The 21,326-nt window shown below is 37.5% G+C and overlaps 1 protein-coding gene across 1 annotated transcript in view; it reads left to right on the top strand.

Moving 5' to 3' along the window:
- Positions 1-21,326, top strand: part of DLG2 (discs large MAGUK scaffold protein 2) — a 1,902,487-nt gene that overhangs the window by 235,072 nt on the left and 1,646,089 nt on the right. Inside the window, exon 3 of the mRNA XM_045817849.1 lies at positions 9,169-9,314. Within this exon, the coding sequence (XP_045673805.1) occupies positions 9,169-9,314 (146 nt within the window). The remainder of the gene's footprint in view (positions 1-9,168; positions 9,315-21,326) is intronic.

Raw genomic sequence — 21,326 nt, 5'->3', positions numbered from 1 at the left:
GTGGGGAAAATTATTGGGAAAATCCCTTGGAAAATATCAAAATGGTTTTCATTCACTGCAAACTTTATGCTAAAAGTTATTAAATATGCTAAAAAGCATGGCAACAGAGCCGCTGAGAGACACTTTGGACCTCCTACCACAGGGAGTGCCATCAGATTGTGGGGCGACAGGAAGAAAGCTTCTTTGGAGGCCAAGACAGAAGAAGGCAGTGCGAGGGAGGCCTCCAAAGTGGCTGGAGGTGGAGCAGGAGGTGAAGACTGGGATTCTGGAGCAGTGTCAGACTAAAATCTCTCTTTTGACCAAGATGATACAAGAAGAAGGCAAAAAGACCGTGTGAGAAAAAAACATTGATGATTTCTCAGGGACACCCACCTTGTGCTTTAACTTTATGAAGAGAGAAGGTTCAAGCATGAGGGCATGAACAAAACTTGCCCACAAACTTCCAGTAGCCTATGAGATCAAGTTCTGGAATTTCATTTTAATGTTATAAATCTTTGAAAGACTTACAGTTTTGAGCTGCTCCAAATTGCCAATATGGTGTGGTCCCACTCTCATCTGATGTGCCATCTGACAGAACTGAGGACATCAAAGGAGCAAAGACCATGGCTGTTAAAATGAGTGGTCAGGAGAAAACACTTTTCACTGTTGGTCGAGCCTGTTGTGCAGATGGGACAAAGCTACCACCCATGATCAGCTTTACAAGAAAAGTGTTTCTGAAAGAAAAGATTCCAAGTGGAGTTATTGTCCATGTGTATGAAAAAGGATGGATGAATGAAGAAGGTATGAAAATCTGGTTTAACAAAGTCTGGTCGGGAAGGCCTGGAGGATTACTTGAAATACCAGCTTTGCTTGTTTTGGATCACGTCAAAGCCCATGTTATACAAAGTGCAAAAGCAATTGCAGTGGACTTGAAAACCCAACTTGCTGTGATACCTGGTGGGCCAATCAGCCAAATGCAACCTCTTAATTTGTCAGTAAACAAGCCCTTTAAGGCCCTAATGAAGAAAGAGGGGACACAGTCAGCTGGTAATGACTTAGCGCCTACGGGCAGAGTCAAGAAAACATCCACTGCCCAGGTTTGTGACTGGATCCTAAGGTTGTGAAATGGTGTCAAGAAAGAAGTGACTGTGAAATCATTTAAGAAATGAGGCATCAGCAGTGCCATGGATGGAACTGAGGATGATGAAATTTACCAGATGAGGAAAGTGACTCTTCAGAAGACACTGGTACTGTAGAAATTAAAGAAGATGATACTTCTGATATTGACAGTGACAAAGAGTTCTTGGCCTTCTATGATGCATAAACACCATAAATTTGTTTCTGGGACATAAAATTTCTCATACCTTATATCTGTTCTTGTGTTTTGTAATTATTTGTTACATAAAATTTCTTGTACCATAATATGTTCAAAAGTAAATGCTAAAATTCCTTTATAATACAAAAAATAAGTATCTAAATGTAAATGAATAATTGAATTAAAGAATTAAAATGAGTTTTTTCCTGAAAGTTTAGGCCAAAAATGTGGGTACATATTATACATGGCAAAATACAGTAGTTGGAGTTCTGCTACAGAAGAGCTTTCTCTTTTCCTCCATTTAATCACTCATTTATTTATGTCAGGATGGACTCCTGGAATCTTGTTTTATTCACTAGCTGATAACCTATTACTATTATTAATTTATTTTAATGCTCAAATTGACCTCGAGTTGGTCAGTAGGAGCCTTTTCAAGCTGGCTTTTATGTCCTTTTGATGTGGGCCTGTGATTTTTCAGTACTTCTAAACTTCTGGTGCAACAGAATAGCCCAGGTTCATCTTATAATTTTTGTGTTCTAGTCCTGGGATGAGCCTTCCTCCAAAAAGCCCTGGTTCCTTCTACTAGAGGAAAGTGTTTTGAAACCAAGATTTTCTCCCTCATCCCTTTTCACCTCCCTCTCTCCTTTCTTTTCTGCATCCTCTACTTCCTCCTTTTCTTCTCCTCCATCCTTTTTCCCTACCTCACTTTCTTTTTTCCTTCCTCCCTTCTTCCTCTTTGTGCTTTATCCAAGCATAGAAGAAGCCTAATCATATCAGACATTGTGGAAATTTGCTTGAAGCTTTTGTGTATAAGCATTTCCTCATTCTCTTGTCTTCACTTTTCAATACTTACTAGGTCTGGTCACATATTCATACTTGGACCCTGGGTTTCCCACTGATCCCTGCTTTGGTTTAGCCTCTTTTGTTCTCTAATTTGATACTTGATTTGTACCTACCACTAACCTTGCTTTCACTCTCTATTCTTGGCTGTGAAGTTTAATTTATATTTTCTTTTCATCCACATTTAACTATAACCCACTCCTCATATTCAACTTCATCCTTCTAGTCCCAGGTAGTATCCTTTAAGAAACTAGTCTGGCTGCCATTGTTCACTGTCAGACCCCTTCCCCACATATAGCATAACAACCCAGTGATGTGGGTTACCCCACCTGGGTGAACATTTAAGGCTCAGCCCCTCACTATATAACAGGCACATCAAGGCTAAAAGAATGGCCCAAATGAAAGAACAGATCAAAGCTCCAGAAAAAATACAACTAAGCGATGAAGAGGTAGCCAAGCTATCAGATGCATAGTTCAAAACACTGGTAATCAGGATGCTCACAGAATTGGTTGAATTTGGTTGCAAATTAGATGAAAAAAAATGAAGGCTACACTAAGTGAAATAAAGGAAAATGTACAGGCAACCAATAGTGATGGGAAGGAAACTGGGACTCAAATCAATGGGGTGGACCAGAAGAAAGAAAACATTCAATCAGAAAAGAATGAAGAATATGAATTCAAAAAAATGAGAGGCTTAGGAACCTCCAGGACATCTTTAAATGATCCAACATCTGAATTATAGGGGTACCAGAAGGAGAAGAGGAAGAGTAACAAGTGGAAAACTTATTTGAGCAAATAATAAAGGAGAACTTCCCCAATCTGGCAAAGGAAATAGACTTCCAGGAAGTCCAGGAAGCTCAGAGAGTCCCAAAGAAGTTGGACTCAAGGAGGAACACACCAAGGCACATCATAATTACATTAGCCAAGGTAAAAATGAAGGAGAGAATCCTAGAAGCAGCAAGAGATAAGGACAGTTACCTACAAAGGAGTTCCCATCAGACTGTCAGCTGATTTCTCAAAAGAGGCCTTACAGGCAAGAAGGGGCTGGAAAGAAGTATTCAAAATCAAGAAAGGCAAGGACCTACATCCCAGATTGCTCTATCCAGCAAAGCTTTCATTTAGAATGGAAGGGCAGATAAAGTGCTTCTCAGATAAGGTCAAGTTAAAAGAGTTCATCATCACCAAGACCTTCTTATTATATAAAATGTTAAAGGGACTTATCTAAGAAAAAGAAGGTAAAAAATATGAACAGTAAAAAGACAACAATCTCACAGCTATTAACAACTGAACCTAAAAAAAATGTAAGCAACTAGAACAGGAACAGAACCACAGAAATGGAGATCACATGGAGGGTTAGCAACAGGGGAGTGGGAAGAGGAGAGAGGAGGAAAAGGTACAGAGAATAAGTAGCATAGATGGTAGGTAGAAAATAGACAGGGAAGGGTAAGAATAGTATGGGAAATGTAGAAGCTAAAAAACTTACATGTATGACACATGGACATGAACTAAAGAGGGGGAATGTGGGTGGGAGGGGTGTGCAGGGTGGAGGGGAGTGAGGGGGAAAATAGGACAACTGTAATAGCATAATCAATAAAATGTATTAAAAATGAAAAAATAATAATAAAGTGAAGAAACTAAAAAAGAAAAGAAACTGGTATGGCTGGAGGTCTAAGATTAGGATACTTGCTACACTGCTAACATTTTTATTGGGGGTTCTGTTTCTGTGCATCAGTGGTTAGTAGTCTTGGACTCAAATGGACCAGGGCAATGATTTTTGTTTTTGCTTTGCAGAAGGTAAAGAATGGAATTTGGATGCTGTGTAAGGAAAGTGGATATGAGCACTTATCTGGCTCACCAAACAGAAACAGGTGTTCAGGAAAGGCTAATGGAATACAAAAACTGTACTGTGTAACAGCTTTAAATATTTCAAGAAAACTGTGTTACACTGTTCAGGTGAATTCATAATCAGGTATGTGGTGTGGGAAACTTTACAGAGAACAAGAGGTGCTAGAAGAAATATAAGGCATATGTTTTACAAGAAGTCTCACTGACAAAGATTACCATTTCTTTATTGAGGTTGTAAGATAAAAATTCTCAGTTGATTTCAGTGAATCAACTGAGGGTTTAAACAGCTTTGGTGAGTTTTAGCCATAATGCCCCACCCCCTGTCGCACCACACACATGTGAACTATCAGTAGTAAGCTCCAAAGAGGTTTCTGATCTGCAGTGGGGAGAGGTGACTCCCCATCATACTGTCCTTAACAACATGAAGGCTAGCATGGGAGGAAGCGAGAAGAGCCTTTCCTCAGTCACTTCTATTCCAGCTGGCGAGTTAATGGATAAAAATGTGTACAAATATGTTAAGCATTCTGCACTCTGGATACTTTTTTGTTTTATTGTTGTTAAGTAGATAATTGCAGGTCAATTTGTGAGTCATACAAGAAAAGCATTTCATGACTTGAGTCACATTTTTAAAATTTAATTCAAGTCATGTAAAAGGATATCATTTTTCCGTCACTCACCATATTCACAATTTGTTTGATGAATTCTGGTCATTTAAAAAAATCAAATCTTAATCAAATGAAAAATGATTCACCACTTCTGAGGATATCAAAAAAATTTCTCAGATGCTGAAAGGCATATCTCTCAGAGGAACTCGAAGGGTCTTTTGAGGAAGTAGCACCACATTGAAATAGCATGGCATGTCAGGTTGCCCCTGCTTGGAAGCAGATGAAGTATTTTGAGTATATGAGTTTTTATGGCTGTGCTTAAAGAGACACTCCTACTTATTATGGGTTCCCTTTATCATGCTCTGTGACATTTGAAGACCCAGATGTGTCAGAATCATCATTATGAAGGCCAGGTCTCATTTTTACAATGTATATTAAAATAAAAGAGAGAGATTGGACTGAATAGGGACTGTCTCAGACATTACTGAGAAGCTGATTTTTTTTCTGTTTTAATGTGTCTAAGGCAAATAGTGAAATATAGCTCCTTTTAATTGAGTTTCCAGCTAACTGAATCTGAATAAGTTTAGCCAATAACATTGTAGCTATTATTATTGTTCAGTCAATGGGAAGACTTCTCTTGGCAATTTGCTTCTCTTACTGGGATTTTTTCACCCCACCTCTTACTCTGAAGATAAAGAGGACTGTAAGAACTCAGCAGAGGATGTTTGAAATGGGAGTATAAAGCCTTAGGTTCTATCTTCAGAGGCGTTATTTCTTAGGTTCGGTGTTGCTGGTGGATCATTGACATCACCTGAGAGCTTGTTAGAAATGCAGAGACTCAGGTCCTGCTCCTGACCTTAATTATAAGTTGCATTTTAACAAGGTCCCCAGGTGATTTAGATTCATGTGTACATTGGGGTTTGAGAAGCACTCATCTGTAAATTTGACAATAATTTACAAAGTATTTAGAAAAATGTTTGTGAGGTCAAAATGGGTATGTCTAAGAAGTTAAAGAGTTTATTTTGAATATATGATCAGAGGTAGCAAAACTTTTTCATGTGAGGGAGGAAGGTGCAAAATAAAAAGTGCTAGCAGTGTGGCCAAAGCAAGAACACATAAAAACATAGTCCAAATAATATGCAGGCTGAGTGTGAAGAGATTTGACTTTGCTAATGATTTTTCTTCTATTTGAGTATTCAATAAAGAATGCAAATAAACTAAAATTAGCAAGCATTCATTGTGCTAACTAAATATAAAAAATGATGCAAGATAGTAGAGAATACATAGAAAGCTAGGACAATTTACTCATTTTTAAGGGCCTTGTCTGGTACTTCAAAATTACTTATTGAGTTGAAATGTTGAATGGAGGATAGGTAGGAGAACACCAACTTCTCATGTGAAGCAGAACAGAAGTAACTCTTAAATAGATATGAAGGATACTTTGTGGGACTAGGAGGAAAGAAGCAGCATTGCCCATCTCCCCCCATAACTCCCCACACAAACATCTTTTCCTTTTTAATGGTAACAGTGTGGGTGTTCTTACTCTCACACATGTCCTACTCAACTGAACTGAGTTTTAGTAAGAATAATTCCATGATGATGACATTTCATACTTAGATCTGTGACTCCAAATATTCTTTTTAGGAAGACAGTGCTGAGACTAGGCACTGAAGGAAAAGTAGGGTTTCTTTGTGTCGAAATGCCATCTGGGCGTGGGGGAGAGGTTGCACAAGAGATACTGAGGGCCTCTGGAGCTCTGGCAGTAGAAATGGACAGAAAGCACTGATTTTTGTGCTGGCGGGGATGTGAGAGGGCATCAAAAGAAGATGCTTGGAAAGTGATGAACAGATATATGTCAGGCATTCAAAAGTAATGCTGATTAGGTCTTACCTATAAGTGAATGCCTGTCATATATCTGCTCATTGCTTTCCAAGCATCTCAAACAAGCAAGCAAACTATAACCAGAGACATTGAAATTAAGAACAAGCTGACAGTAACCAGAGGGGAGGTAGCAAGGGAAGATGGGGGGGAAAGGGGGAAGGGTTGTCAAGGATGTGTAAGGACACACAGCCAAAGCCAAAGGCACGTAGGATCGAGGGTGGGAGGTGGAGATGACTGTGGTGGGGTGAGCACTGGGGGGAAAATGGAGACAACTGTACTTGGACAATAAAAAAATAATAATAATGCTGACTAACCAGAAGTAAACTTTAGCATTGGTTAGAGAATTGTCTTCATATTGAAGTAATCTTTGACTTAATTAAGATTACCTTCTTCCTCTCTAGAAGTTGCTTAGGCAGGGAGAATAAGTAGACGAAGGAGTTAAATAGACTGAGCACTTCATCAGATTTGGGGTTGTAAGTTAATGAAGATTTTCAAATTTAATAGCAAAATGCTGTCCAAATGCATTTTTCTAAATGTGATCAAGTCACCGCTATTCATTATGTTTCAGAGTATAACTTAGTATGCATCCTTAAAATAAGTATGATAAATGTGCTTCTATTTATAAAAAATTTATATACCTAATATTTCAAAATTTTCCAATTTGCAAATGTTGCTTAGTAAACAGTATTTATATCCTTAAAATTGATGTAAAGAAATCTTGAAATTTGACTATTTTCAAGAATTATATTTCTTATTTTTAGAAGTTACATTTCTTTCCCCCATTCTGCCTGTTTATCCTTACTACATTCTTGTTTTTGCTTATCTTTGTGATTGTGGCCATCACTTCTTTAACATTTTACATAGTTCTATATCGTATGTCAGAAAATTTGAAATTTAACAATAACTGGTCGCTTAACCTAAAGTTGTTGTTCCTGCTGAATTTCATCCACATAAAGACATCTTGTTTTTTTGGTTGATGATCTTTGATTGTGAGCTCATTCCTCATTCCTAATCAATGAGCATCCTTCAGCCTTAAGATTTACTTTAGAAAACATTGTCTTTTGCTGCTGCCAGTAGCCAGTGGGAAGCCACTGACACAGAATTACTTCAGCATCCCTTGGGGATCTCAACTCAATGTGAAAGTTCAAGGGCTTGCTTCCTTACTTCTACTTACTGGTATAACGTCCATTATGCTGATAGCTGTTCTGCCATTGGTACCTGCCCTTAGAACAATTCCATCCCTTTTGTCTGTTCACACTACTGTTACTTCAATTTCCTAGCTATGCTGATCTCAGCTCAGGGTGAGTGTGTGTGTGTGTGTGTGTGTGTGTAAGATTTGTCTCAGAAACTTACACCATCTGCTGCAGCATCGGTAATGCTTCAAAGCATGCATCCTGTCCAATCCAGTGCCTCATTAATCTTCAGGGCACTTAGCCATAGAGTCAGAAGCAGATGTCCTCAAAACCACATTTCATATATTTTTAATCCATTTATATCGTAAACCTGAAGATGGATTTAGGAAAGCATTCATTTTGGGAGTTATTTGGGCAGGTTTGTAACAGTGATTATGCAATGTCTTTTAAAAAGACAATTAAAAATAACCTACTTATTTCAGAGTAGTTTTAATGCTTATAGAAAGGTTGAAAAAATAGTAGAGAGCATTCCAATGTATCCCACACTGTTTTCCCTGTTGCAGGGGTGTCAAACTCATTTTCCCTGGGGGCCACATCAGCCTTGCAGTTGCCTTCAGAGGGCCCAATGTAATTTTAGGACTGTATACATGTAACTACTCCTTAACTATGGGCAAGGAGCTTGGTACTGCCGTTGGGTAGAAGCAAGGTGCTGGGCCAGTTAAAACAAGGTGGAGGGCTGGATTTGGCCCATGGGCCTTGTGTTTGCCACCTGTGCCCTATTGCATCTCATACGTTGCTGAAGGCAGTAGGAGAAAAAGCTGATGGCCTGAAAGTGAGTAGAGTCTGTAAAAATGAAGACAAAGAAACTATACACTAGCATTCTGCATTTGTAATATGGTTAGCTTCTTTTGTTGCATTCTTCATTTCATCTTCCCTGGAATTCCCTGACCTCCTAAATAATTAAAAAAAAAAGCCTACATTAAGGTTTCCTCTTTGTGCTATAAAGTTCTATAGGTTTTAACAAATGCTTCATGCTAGGTGTTCAACATTGAGTATAATTACAGATTATTTGTATCACCCTGTGCTTTACCTAGTCAATCTTCCTCCCCTGACCCAGAACCTCTAGCAATCACTGATTATTGTACTGTCTGTAGTTTTGTTTTTTCCAAAATATTATAAAAATGGAATTGTACAATGAAAAATGTAGTATTTTAACTTAGCAATATACATTTAAGACTCATTCATATTTTGCATGGCTTGATAGCTCTTTCCTTCTTATTGCTAAATAGTAATCAGTCATATGGATTTACTATTTTGTTTATCCACTCAACAATTGAAAGCCATCTTGGTTGTTTCCACTTTGTGCAGTTGTGAATAAAGCTGGTATAAGATTTCTCATGCAGACAAAAATGCAATCTTCAAGATTTCCTCTATTTTTATTATTTTTCTTTGGGATACATATTTACATAGTCATTTTAATCGGCATAATTTTCCACAAACACATGCATGCACAAGATATTTATGAGGTGCTACATGACATTTTGATTCTTCCCTTACATTTTCTTCACAGATATTCAAGAATTTTATGAGGTGACATTGCTGAATTCTCAAAAAAGTTGTGAGCAGAAAATAGAAGAAGCCAATCAAGTTGTACAGAAGTGGGAGAAGACATCCTTTCTTGCTTCATGCCATGATAACCTCCAAAAGTCTACAGAGGTATATAACTGAGGCTTCTGAAAGAACTAAATACCATAGTTTGCTGGGTGTAATGTGTATCCACATTCAGTGCACATTGTACACGGGATTATTATACCCATGGCATATAACCATGGGTATAAGCATTATACCCATATATAATGCACGTTCTTATTTTTCCTTCAAAAATTTGGGCAAAAAAGTATACATTCTACACAGCAAAATATGATTAATAGTATGACATATGCCAGCAAAGAATAGTATGCATTGTTAACAAATGGCAATACTAATGCTAGAAATGTAGTTATAGCTTAATGTTAATGTTATTCTGAATGAAATTCTTTATTGAGACACATGCTGGCCAGAAAATGGCCAGGCCCTGAGGCGTGTGGTCTGAGCCAGCAGGGCTGGATGGAGGAGACAGACATGCCCACTGTCGGGGAGTTGATGGAGCTCTTTCATACAATGAGTTTGGGGAAAAGAGGTACAAGTTATTTTGAAAGAATGTATATTGGCTGTAAATAAGGGTGTTGATGGGGAAATGTGAAGCACAGAAAGTTGTGGGATAAGCAAATAGTCCATAAGGAAACTGTGTTTGATGCATCTGGATTGGTTGTGGGCAGCAACCCAGAATGTGCCAGTATAAGCAAACTGTGGTGGTATCTGGTGGTTGGCTGATTTTCCTAGGTAGCTATCTTGGTGTTGATTCAACGTGGCAACATACATTCAGGAATGTGAGCAGTCTTTTGTTGGTTTTGGTCTATGACTGTTAACTGATGGACTTCTCTTGTCTCTTGATCCCATATGGCCTGCTGTAATTTAATTAAGGACATTTCAGAATTTTTAAAAAGTATTTTTAGGCAATTTCTACATGCATAGTCCCACACATATATCTCATTTTACACAAATAATCAGGTGTATACTTTTTATTTTCAAGGCAGTTCTATTGTTTTTAACTCTTCCATTTTTGCATATCTCCTCTTTTACTCACTTTCTGCTTATGCTGCATTAGCTCTGCCTTCCTCACATACAAGGCAACTCATCTCAACAACTTAACATGTTTAATCCTTCTGCACTCATAAATTCATATAATGTGTTTTCATGTATAAACTATATACATGTATATGGGAGATATATATACATACACACAGAATTGTGAAAAGTAATTGTTTCTCAAAAAATGTTCCTATTATATGAAGCTTTCTTCAGGTTGTCTGGTATAGCTTTGATTTGTCCTTCTGATGGATGTGTAATATTATAGTGTGGGTATATCATAATTTATTCATTCTTTTCTAGATAGGAATTTACTGTTTCTAGTTTTCTGCCATTATGATTAATGCTGCAATCTGCTAATTGCATGTACATCCTAATTTACTGACACTTTTATTCTATAGGATAGATTCTCAGGGTGGCATTATTGGCTCCAAGGGTATGCATACTTAATCTGAATAAGTGTTGCCAGACTGATTTCACTTTTCACATTTCCACTGACAATGCATGTTGGTGCAGTTTGACCTCACATCCATCCCAGCAATAGGTGTTGCTGCTCTTCTGTCTTGCCAGGAAATTTAATTGGTTTATGAACAGATGCCAGCAATATGAGGATGAGTGATGAAAAAAATCCACACAGGATTCTAGCCATTTATTTTTCAATGTCAGAATCAGGATAAGTGAAAGAGAGTTTATGTAATGTGGGGTTTCCTACATGTAATGTTAATGTTTTAAGAAACTCTGTATTATGCATCTTAAAATCTCTTGCTTAAGAGGACCTCAGCCTATGGTGATTTTAACATTAGCCGTTTATGTCCAAAAAACATCAGAGCATGAATGTACACTAATGCTGATTACGTGCTGCTGAAGATAGTCTGATTGCTCTTCCTTAATGGGCTATATGAGGCAAAGAGTCAGTCTAACAGGTCTTTGTTGAAGATGATAGTGGGCCCAGGAGAAAAGTATCTTTTACTTGGATCTGAGTGTACTGAGTCAGGACAATGGAGGATCTTGTCCTGCAGGGGTTGGCTTTCCATAGTCAAAGTTTGAAAATTGAGTTCAAATTAAGTTGTTGCTAAAATGGTCTATGTGAAGAATAGTATTTAGAAATGGAGCCAAAATCTAGTTCATAATTAGAAAAACTTACAATAAGGAACAACAGCCTGGGTAGAGTCAAACAATGTAGTGCAAATGTTTGTAAGTTTTTAAATTCTCACCTGCATCCCTTCTTTTGAGCAAACTAAGTTTATTTAAAGCAGCTGGGAAGGGCATGTAAGCTCTTTAATAGCAGCAATTGTAAATCTTCCTTATCTCTGATTCCTCTGTATCCACCAAAGTGTTCATCACATCAATATATTTCTTGAACATAGTAGGTTCAAGAAATATATGTTGAATAAGAAAGAAGTCCCTGTAAGCATTCTCTAGTTTCCACCTTCATTCTGGCCTCTGGGCTCCTTGCCTATCCCATTCTGTTTCTGTTTTTCTGGTCTCTTAGCTGTGTCTCCCCAAGATGCTAACTTAAATGTAGAAGAAACTGGTGTGCCTCAGGTAGTCAAAGGTGGCAAAGGATGTAAGGATTTTATCCTCTGAAGCAATGACAAATGTTATTCTTATGTGACTGGTACATTAGCTCTAGAAACAGAAGTTTCAAAAACACTTAAGGCAATGGATGTACCACTGGGATATCACGTTCTAATGGGTTATATTATGCTAGTACATTTATTTAAAAATTTTTATTAAGACATTCATAGTTTTAAAAAAGATCTTTGATAATGCTGGAAAATGCAACAGGAAGTATAGAGTTACAACTGTACTTTATTTGTATGAGGCAAAAGTTAAGATTAGTGGTTGAAATAATGGCTTTATTTTATGGGTTCAGGTTTTAACTTGGTGTTCTCTTTTTTTTGGTTGTTGTTAGTAGAGTCAGTTCAATTTCTTGAATGATATTGTCAATGTAAAGACAAATCATGGTAGCATAAGAATGACAATTCAGGTCAAATAATCATTGGATTTGGTGTTTTCAAAACATGTAGGTATCAAATGGTGTCTGGCTGCAAGATTTCAGTGATATTTTAATGCCAAGGAAGTATCTGTCACCCCCAGTAGAAGGCTGCACAAGAAAAGGCACCCTTATACACTGAGTGTCTAGATGCCTGGCACAGGGGCATCTTAAGAACTATCATGCTAAATAGAAATTTTAGTTTTATTTTTCTGTAAACCAAAAAGATCTTACTATTAAACTTTGAAACTTTCAAGAGGCAAAAGCATAATTTTAGTCACTTGGGTTTTCTCAAAGCATTTTTGTTCTACTTTTAATCATTCCCTCATTTTCCCTCCACCATTGTTTTTTTTTTTCCCCCTCAGAGGAAATTTCCTGATTACCTATATCCTGCACAGCATCTCACTGAAAACAGATACATTGTGTAATATTGTCCATCATTGTGCTGAGGACAGTGCCTCAGTGACTATTAATGGGTTGAATGAGGTTGGTGGGGGAGATATATAGAGAAGCATCATGGTCATCAATGAGCTTCCATTACAAGACCATTCCTATTGGGGCATTTCCTTTCTAATCTTCAGGAGCCATTGCTCTTATGTTGATATTTGCAGCTGAGAAGCATGGGTTTTTACCTGGTCTCTAGCTGCAAGTTCTACTCTACCATCTGCTCTTCCTCCTCATTCCAACCACAAAGCTTCTTAAAAAGTATTCTTCTGTATGTCTACTGTCCAGATGGGTAAGAGCTAGTAGCAAAACAAGCATTTGGCTCCTTTCTACTCTTTTTGGGATACAATGGGAGTTTGTGAGGCTGCTCAGTATCTTCTATCTGAATATTCATTTATGATTATTTCTGCCTTAATCCTTTGTGCTCTATTGTGTTAGGGAACTTCTTTAAAGGTTTAGGGTCGGGAGAAGGATGCAAGTTGAAGTGATTCTCATAAAAACTTCCTTTTTCTCATTGTCTACACCTTTTTCTTATTATTTAATGTGAGATTTTTGTCAGAGAGAGATGGAGCATATTCTGTAATTGGTAAGAAACATGTTCCATTTGACTTGCATATTCTAGTAAATCTTTCCATTCTTATACCAGAACTATAGCTTTTAAATTTAAAACCAAAAATAGGTGTCTCTGCTTTCTGTTCTTATATTCCTTGGAAGTTCTGGAGGTCTCTAGTACAGCAACTCAAATGTAGAATGATTAGGGTAAAGATGATCTCTAGGAAAAACCCATTGTTAATAAGTCACTCTATCCTTTGGCAACAGATACAGAAGGATTTGCTGCTTTAATGTAGCACATATCCTAAACTTGAATTCTAATTTCTGGCTTGCTACAGGAAAATTTGCTAGGAGGTAAAGAGGATAGTAGATAGAAATCCCTAAATCAGATTCTAAGAAAACAGGAAAAAATAAAGTGAAGCACACATCTCAAAAATCTACCCCCTGCAGTTTTATTGAGATACAGGTGACAGACAGCACTGTGTAAGTTGAAGGTATACCGCATGATTCCACTTACATATGTTGTGAAATGATTATCACAGTAGTCACATCATCCTTTCATATAGCTACAAAAAATAAGAAAGGAAGAAATATTTTTCCCTTGTGCTAAAAACTTTTGGGATTTGCTCTCTTAAAAACCTCCATACATACCATAAAGCAATGCTAACTATAGTCACCATGTATATTACATACCCAGTATTTATTTATCTTATAACTGGAAATTTGTACCTTGTAAAAAGTTCCATATGAAAAGTTTGCTTCTAAAAGATAGTTGTGAAAAATGATGCACATCTTCCTGTTCAATCCAACTCAGTAGTTCTTTAATTTTTTTGCTGTGTGGTAGTATTTATATATGTTTTGTTTTTTTGCTGTAACATAAGCCAGGAATGATGAAATATGAGATTGGACTTTAATAGCATATACTATGATGCTACATCATATTTAATGTAATTTTAAATGATTGGTTTTCTACTGCCCTATTTTCAAACAGTGTATATGCAATCTAGAAACCTTCACAGAGGTAAGGTCTTGAAGATTTTTGGTAGAACATAAAATATAGCATGTCACTACTTTGTCAAAACCTCCCAGTATCTTCCCACTCAGAGCAAAAGCCTAACTCCTTACCATGGCTTACAGAGACCTACCTTGTGTGACCCCAGTTATCTCTGATCCAAATCCTCCTACTCCTCATTCATTCCTGTTCAGTTTTCCTAGCCTCCTTACTGCTTCTCAAACACATAGAGTCTAAATCTTTGCACTTGCTTTGTCTTTGGCCTGAAATGTTATTTCTCCAGATATCTGCATGGTGTGGGGGAGTAACCTCTTTCAAGTCTTTATTGTCACCTTTCAGTGATTCCTACAGCATTCTATTTAAAATACCTTCTCACCTGCTCAGCACTCCCTGTTACCATTCCTTTCTTTGTGTTTGTTATAGCACTTACCACTCTCTATCAGAGAGACATTATGACCTAGTTGTTAAGAGCAAGCAATTTATGGTCAGACAGTTTGAGTTTGAATCCAGGTTCTACCACTAATTGGTTTTGTGACTTTGGGGAGATTATTTAGCTCCTCTATATCTCAGTTTCTTCCTCTAAAATGGGATTTTTACAAGAATTAAATGCTGGTTTTACCTCTCAATAAAATCAAAGCTTCATGAAGGCAAAGATATTTGTCTTCTGTTTATTGCCTTTTCTCCAGCACATAGAATTGCCCCCCCCACCAATCTATCAATAATTTGTTGAAAAGTTTAGTTATGTTATTTAGGCTTAGAGCAATTTTTCCCAAGCACAACTATCCTAACATTCACTCTCTATTTTTAGCAAGGGCCATCTGAATCTTCCTATGACAGCTAGCTGTATTCTTAGAATAAATACATAGTTCAAGTGACAGGTGATGGAATGACTCACTCACCCATTAATTCTTTTACTTAAATAGTAATTGTCTAGAAATAAACCCATGTCTCTATGGTCAATTAGTATTCAACAAAGGGGCAGAAGCATAAAATGGAGTAAAAATAGCCTCTTCAGCAAATGGTATTGGGAGATCTGGAGAGCTACATGCACAGAAAGAAAGAAAGAAAGAAACTTGACCACCAACTTACACCATACACAAAAATAAACTCAAGATGGATGAAAGATTTAAATATAAGTCATGACACAATAAAACTCCTAGAGGAGAACATAGGCAGGAAAATTTCAGGTGTTCCCCACAGCAATATTTTCACTGACATGTCCCCTAGAGCAACGAATATAAAGGAAAGAATAAACAAATGGTGCTATATCAAATAAAAGACCTGCACAGCTAAAGAAAACATCAACAAGGTGAAAAGGGAACCAACTGTATGGGAAAATATATTTGCCAATGATACCTCAGACAAGGGTTTGATCTCCAAAATATATAAAGACCTCATACGACTCCACTTCAGGAAGACAAACAATCCAATTAAAAAGTGGTCAAAGGACCTGAACAGACAGTTTTCCAAGAAGGACATACAGAGGGCCCAGAGACATATGAAAATGAAAGGATGCTGAGCATCACTAGTCATCAGAAAAGTGCAGATAAAAATTGCAGTGAAATACCACTTCACACCAGTCAGAATAGCCATCATAAACAAATCAATAAACAATAAGTGCTGGCAATGTTGTGGAGAAAAGGGAACCCTAGTGCACTGTTGGTGGGAATGCAGACTGGTGTAGCCACTGTGGACCACAGTATGGAATTTCCTCAAAAAACTGAAAATGGAACAGCCTTTTGACCCAGCAATTCCACCACTGGGATTATACCCTGAGAATACTGAAATACCAATTCAAAAGAACCTGTGCACCCCAATGTTCATAGCAATGTTATTTAAAATAGTCAAGTGCTGGAAACAGCCTAAGCACCCATCAGTAAATGAGTGGATTAAAAATCTTTGGTACATTTACACAATGGAATACTATGCAGCAGAAGGAAAGAAGGAGCTCCTGCCCTTTGCGACAGCATGGATGGAACTGGAGAGCATTATGCTAAGTGAAATAAGCCAGGTGATGAAAGACAGATACCATATGATGTCACCTATAAGTGGAACCTAATAAACAAAATAAACAAGCAAGCAAAATATAACCAGAGACATAGAAATAAAGAACAAACTAACAGACCAGAGGGGTGGGATGAGGGGAATAATGGAGGAAAGAAGGGGAAGGGTCAATTCAAGGAACATGTACAAAGGACCCATGGACAAAGACAGTGGTAGGGGGTGATTGAATATGGGAGGTGGGGCAGGGGAGAGTAATGGGGGGAAAATGGGGACAACTGCAATTGAACAGCAATAAAAAATTAAAAAAATATTAATTATCTAAATTGCTGTATTAGACTCTGTGCTAGACACATTCACTAGGAAACACTTAAGTTTAAAAAATATATTTTGCATTGGCCCTGACCTCAAGGAACTTGTTCTCTAGTTGTGAGTCTGGACTTTTAAGGGTGAGATATCATCTCACACCTGTCAGGTTGACTATTATCAATAAATCAGCAAACAACAAATGCTGGTGAGGATGTGGAGAAAAGGGAACCCTAGTGCACTGTTTGTGGGAATGCAGACTGGTGCAGCCACTATGGGAAGCAGTATGGAATTTCCTCAAAAAACTAAAAATACAATTGCCTTTTGACCCAGCTATCCCACTTTTGGGAATATATTGGAAGATATATTCCTAACAGATTCGGATTCCTAACAGATCTGAAACACTAATTTGAAAGAGTATATGCACCCCTTTGGTCATTGCAGCATTATTTACAATCACCAAGATTTGGAAACAGTCCAACTGTCCATCAGTGGATGACTGATAAAAAAGCTGTGGTACCTTCACACAATGAAATACTATTTGGCCATAAAAAAGAAGGAAATCTTACTTTTGGGGCAGCATAGATGGACTTGGAGAGTATTATGCTGAGAGAAACAAGCCAGTCAGAGAAAGACAAATACTATATGATTTCACTTATATGTGGGATCTAATGAACAATGTAAACTAACAAGCAAAATAGAGGGGAAAATAAAAGATGAGGCACCATTGGGATGGTGCCTGGAATACTAACTTTGTAGTCAAACAAACCTTGGGTTAGTTACCTTAGTCCCACCACTCCTAGTGATATGACCTTGAATAAGTTATTTAATGACTGTAAACTTTAGCTTCCTAATCAGTAAAGCAGTAGTAATCATTGCATCTACCTCAAAGGCCTTTGAACTTTTAAAATAATATTATCTACATAAGGTGCCTATTATATGCCTGGTATAAGTAGGCACTCAATAATTCTTATCTGCTACTATTATTGCCTTAACGGGTGCCTTGAACATTGATAGAGTGTGTAAAAATAGGTAGAAAGGACATTCCAAGCAGAGAGAGCAGCCCGAGTTAAATCAGAGAGATGCTAAAGCATGGGGTATATATGGGAGATTACCACTAGTTTTGTTTGACTGGAGTACAGAATAGATGAAAGTAGATTGGGGAAGTAGGAAGATCAAAGCTTCCTCTTCACCCTGAAATAACTACTGGTACCATTTTGATGTATTCCTTCCAGCAATTTTTTAATCCAGTGTACATTTATATAAAAATTTCTTATTATAGAACACATGTTGGAATTGTAGATAATAACAGTAAACATCTACATAGTACTACTTATGTACCAGACAGTCTTCTAAATGTTTATTAATCCCTATTGCTTCACCTCTGGCTCTTCCTAACAGATCTATTATTTCTTCTAAGACTGATTTCAAAAAAGGAAGTGAAACACGAGAAAAACACAAGAAAAACTTACTTTGAAATATTTCTAAGATAGTATGTATCTCCATATATAAGAATATTCTGATTTGACACTTCATAGCTGGTCATTTGGCAATATTTCTCTTACAGTCTTCTTCTAACATGATCTTGCTTGGTTCAGTCTAATTCCATTTTCATAATAGAAGTTATTTCTTGGGGTACACATTTCTTTAAAAACATTCTGTTATTACAAGTGGGAAGGGGAAAGTCAGGAGTTATTGATTACAAAGATTTTTAGAATGAGGTTTATACTATTCTAATTGGTTGTTCCCTTGAACCTTATTTGGTAGTGTGAACTTTCCATATTACGACTTCACAAGGAGCAAAGAAAACCTGTTTTTTATCCCCCCTCCACCTCCACATACACCTGAGGAAGGCTCTTAAGGAAGAGGGAAGTGACCAGTAAACAATAAGTAATTATTAAAATTGAATAAAGTATGTAATACATTAATATGTCATGACTGCTATGGGAAAGTAAATCTGGTTGAAAGGTTATAAGGGAGAGCAATTTTAACTGAGTGGTCAGTGTTGGCCTTGATGACAAGGTGATATTTAAGCACGAGTGTGAAGGATGTAAGGAAAATATCCATGTGTTGAGGACTGCCCTGCCTGGTCTCAGGAAGCTGTAACCCCCATGACTTAGGCTGAGTGGAAGACCTCCGGACCAGGAGCCACTGAAGGAGACAAAACTTATGTCCCTGGCATGAATGGCAGTTAATGATGGGTAACAATTCTCTTGGATAGAGAATGAATCTAAGACAGACACGTTCACGAAGGAGTGACAGGGACAAGATTTGCGGGGCTGTGGAAATAACGGGGTGATCAACATCAATCACCAGTTTTGCCAATGCCTGAGTCCTTGAGAAATCCAAGCCTCCCAGCTGCCTTTGTCTCCTCTGCCCAACTCAGGCCTGTTGGAAGTAATAGGGGTGGTACAGTCCAGACTAGAAATGGTGGACTCCTGGGGTAATCAGGCCTAAAACATAGAATATGAAAGACCCTGTGAAATCTGCTTGCTGGAGGATGCTCTTTAATTAGAATATAAAGTCACGGGCAGGAAGCAGAACTAAGCTTTAAGTCCTGTAGTCTTTTTAAATGATAAAATGCCAAAATCTCTGGCTTAGGATCCCAGTAGGAAATCTGCTAGCACCTTTCAAAAGCTAACTACTTGTAATTTGGAAACTGTATTGGTATTCAAGAATAAAACTCTACTTGTGCAGGGGGACAAGGCGCTCCACACGTGAGGAGTGGCCATGGCGCCCTGCAGGACAGAGGGTGGCCAAGTGGCACCCTCCAAGAGAGAGGGTGGCCTGGGTGCGCCCCACGTGAGGAGTGGCCATTCTGTCCCGATTCCCCCACAGGACCTGGTTGTCTCTGTGTATGTTTTTCTCGTGTTTCCACGAACCATCTGCAGCATTCTGTGCTCACTGCAGGCAGGTGGGCACGTGTCATCCATGAGGTTATATGGGGGAAGACCATATCAGCATGTCAGATGGAGGGGTTAGCTAGTATGGAAGTCCTATAGAGGGAGCATGTATTTGTATATAAATAAATATTTAATATATATTGAAGTAGATGGCTAGGACAGTGGGGCTATTATTTTGTGTCCTATGACGTCCCTGCAGCCTTCCAATGATTGATTTCTCCCTTGAAACAAAATTAGATGAGTCCCAAAAGTAAATCTTTGACATTGTTTTAATAATATGTATTTTAAAAGACCTGAAGGTCAAGGTTTTGGCCTTTTCTTGTATTGAAAAAAATATGACATTTACCTGTTTGCCTTTAGCCTGGGAATATTTTTAAAATACAAGCTTCAATACCTAGTTTTTGAACTTTCATGGCAGTTGCCTAAAGGAAGAGATTTCTCTTTTCACTTCTTCAGTCTATAATGTGATAAAATTCTTACTGCTTAACTTAAAAAGGATGTATTTGTTGCCTCTATAACATTTTAACCTATAATGTGTGGCAGAGTGGCACACACATAATGTAACTCCAGAGTGGCAGCAGCGGTCATAATAGAGCTGTTCTGTGTTGTTTTGAAATAATGAAAATGACTCACTTAGCTTTTATTTTAGGAACACAAAAAAGTTCCTTGTTTTAAAACATTTTAACATAAGCATATAATTCAAAGTTTGTTTTCTTTGTTTTTTCCTTAGGTATTTTTTTAACAGTCTGTAAGGGATTTATCTCTTTCTATACTGTACCATGCTGTAGTACATATCACTCTCCTGCCTGCCAACATTCTATTAGCAAATTTGTAGCCCCCAGTTATGTTTTCTGCTTAACTATTTTTCATTCTTCTGTGAAAGAAGTAGATATAACATCTTCCCCATTTTTGCTTTAAGAATTTATATATTTTAGTCTATTTTTTTCCACAGAGCTTGAGTTGCCGAGCTAAAACCTGCCATTCTAACTTGGTAACAGAAAAAAAGTATTTTTATATTACTGAACAATTAATTATTGAACCATGTTGCAGTAACAGCACTGGGGCAGGAAAGAGGTAGTTTGGCATAATGGGGAAAATCAAGAATCATCTGAAAGGTCTGCATTTGAATTTTGGTTTTCCATTTGCTAGTTGTGTAGCCATGGTCAAATTACTTAACCTCTCTGAACTTCAATTCCTTCATCAGTAAAATGTTAAAATAATAATAATATTTACCCTGTAAGATTGTAGTGGAAAATGATTGATATGTGACACATATAAAGTACTTATAGTACAGTTCCTGAACCTAGTAAATAATCCATTAATAGCAGCTACAATGATCTTGTGGGAAGTTCTTTCACATAACAGCATCTTGCTTTTCTCATCAATAAATGGAGGAAAATACTCCATGTTAGGAGGAATCAAATGGAAGAGTATATATAAGTGAACTTTGAAGCCTGTGTTCTTTAAAACTGCATTATATTAAAATGTATGGTAAAATGGAATTTTATTTTCCTATTTTATGTCCTCATTCCTCCCTGGGAATTCAGATCAAATAACAGATGAGGAAGCATTTTGTAAAGCGTTATGTGAATATAGGATAATCTTATTATCATTACTATACATGCACAAATATCTTCTCGTGTACCCACAGGTATTGGCATTCTTTGCATGGATATTTTGGTAGGGTGGAAGAAGAGAGAGAGAGAGGTCTTAGCCCCTGTTAGAGTGTACATGCCTGCTGTAGGGCAGTACAATACTAATGCCAGTAGGCTTTTGAATAAGCTACATACTGACATTTAAATAAGAGAAGTAGGATTTTTTCTCTT

Source organism: Phyllostomus hastatus, unplaced genomic scaffold, assembly GCF_019186645.2.
Source record: "Phyllostomus hastatus isolate PE091 unplaced genomic scaffold, TTU_PhHast_1.1 phas_scaffold_317, whole genome shotgun sequence".
Taxonomy (NCBI): domain Eukaryota; kingdom Metazoa; phylum Chordata; class Mammalia; order Chiroptera; family Phyllostomidae; genus Phyllostomus; species Phyllostomus hastatus.
Note: the sequence above shows the minus strand (reverse complement) of the source record. Positions and strands in the feature narration are given on the sequence as shown.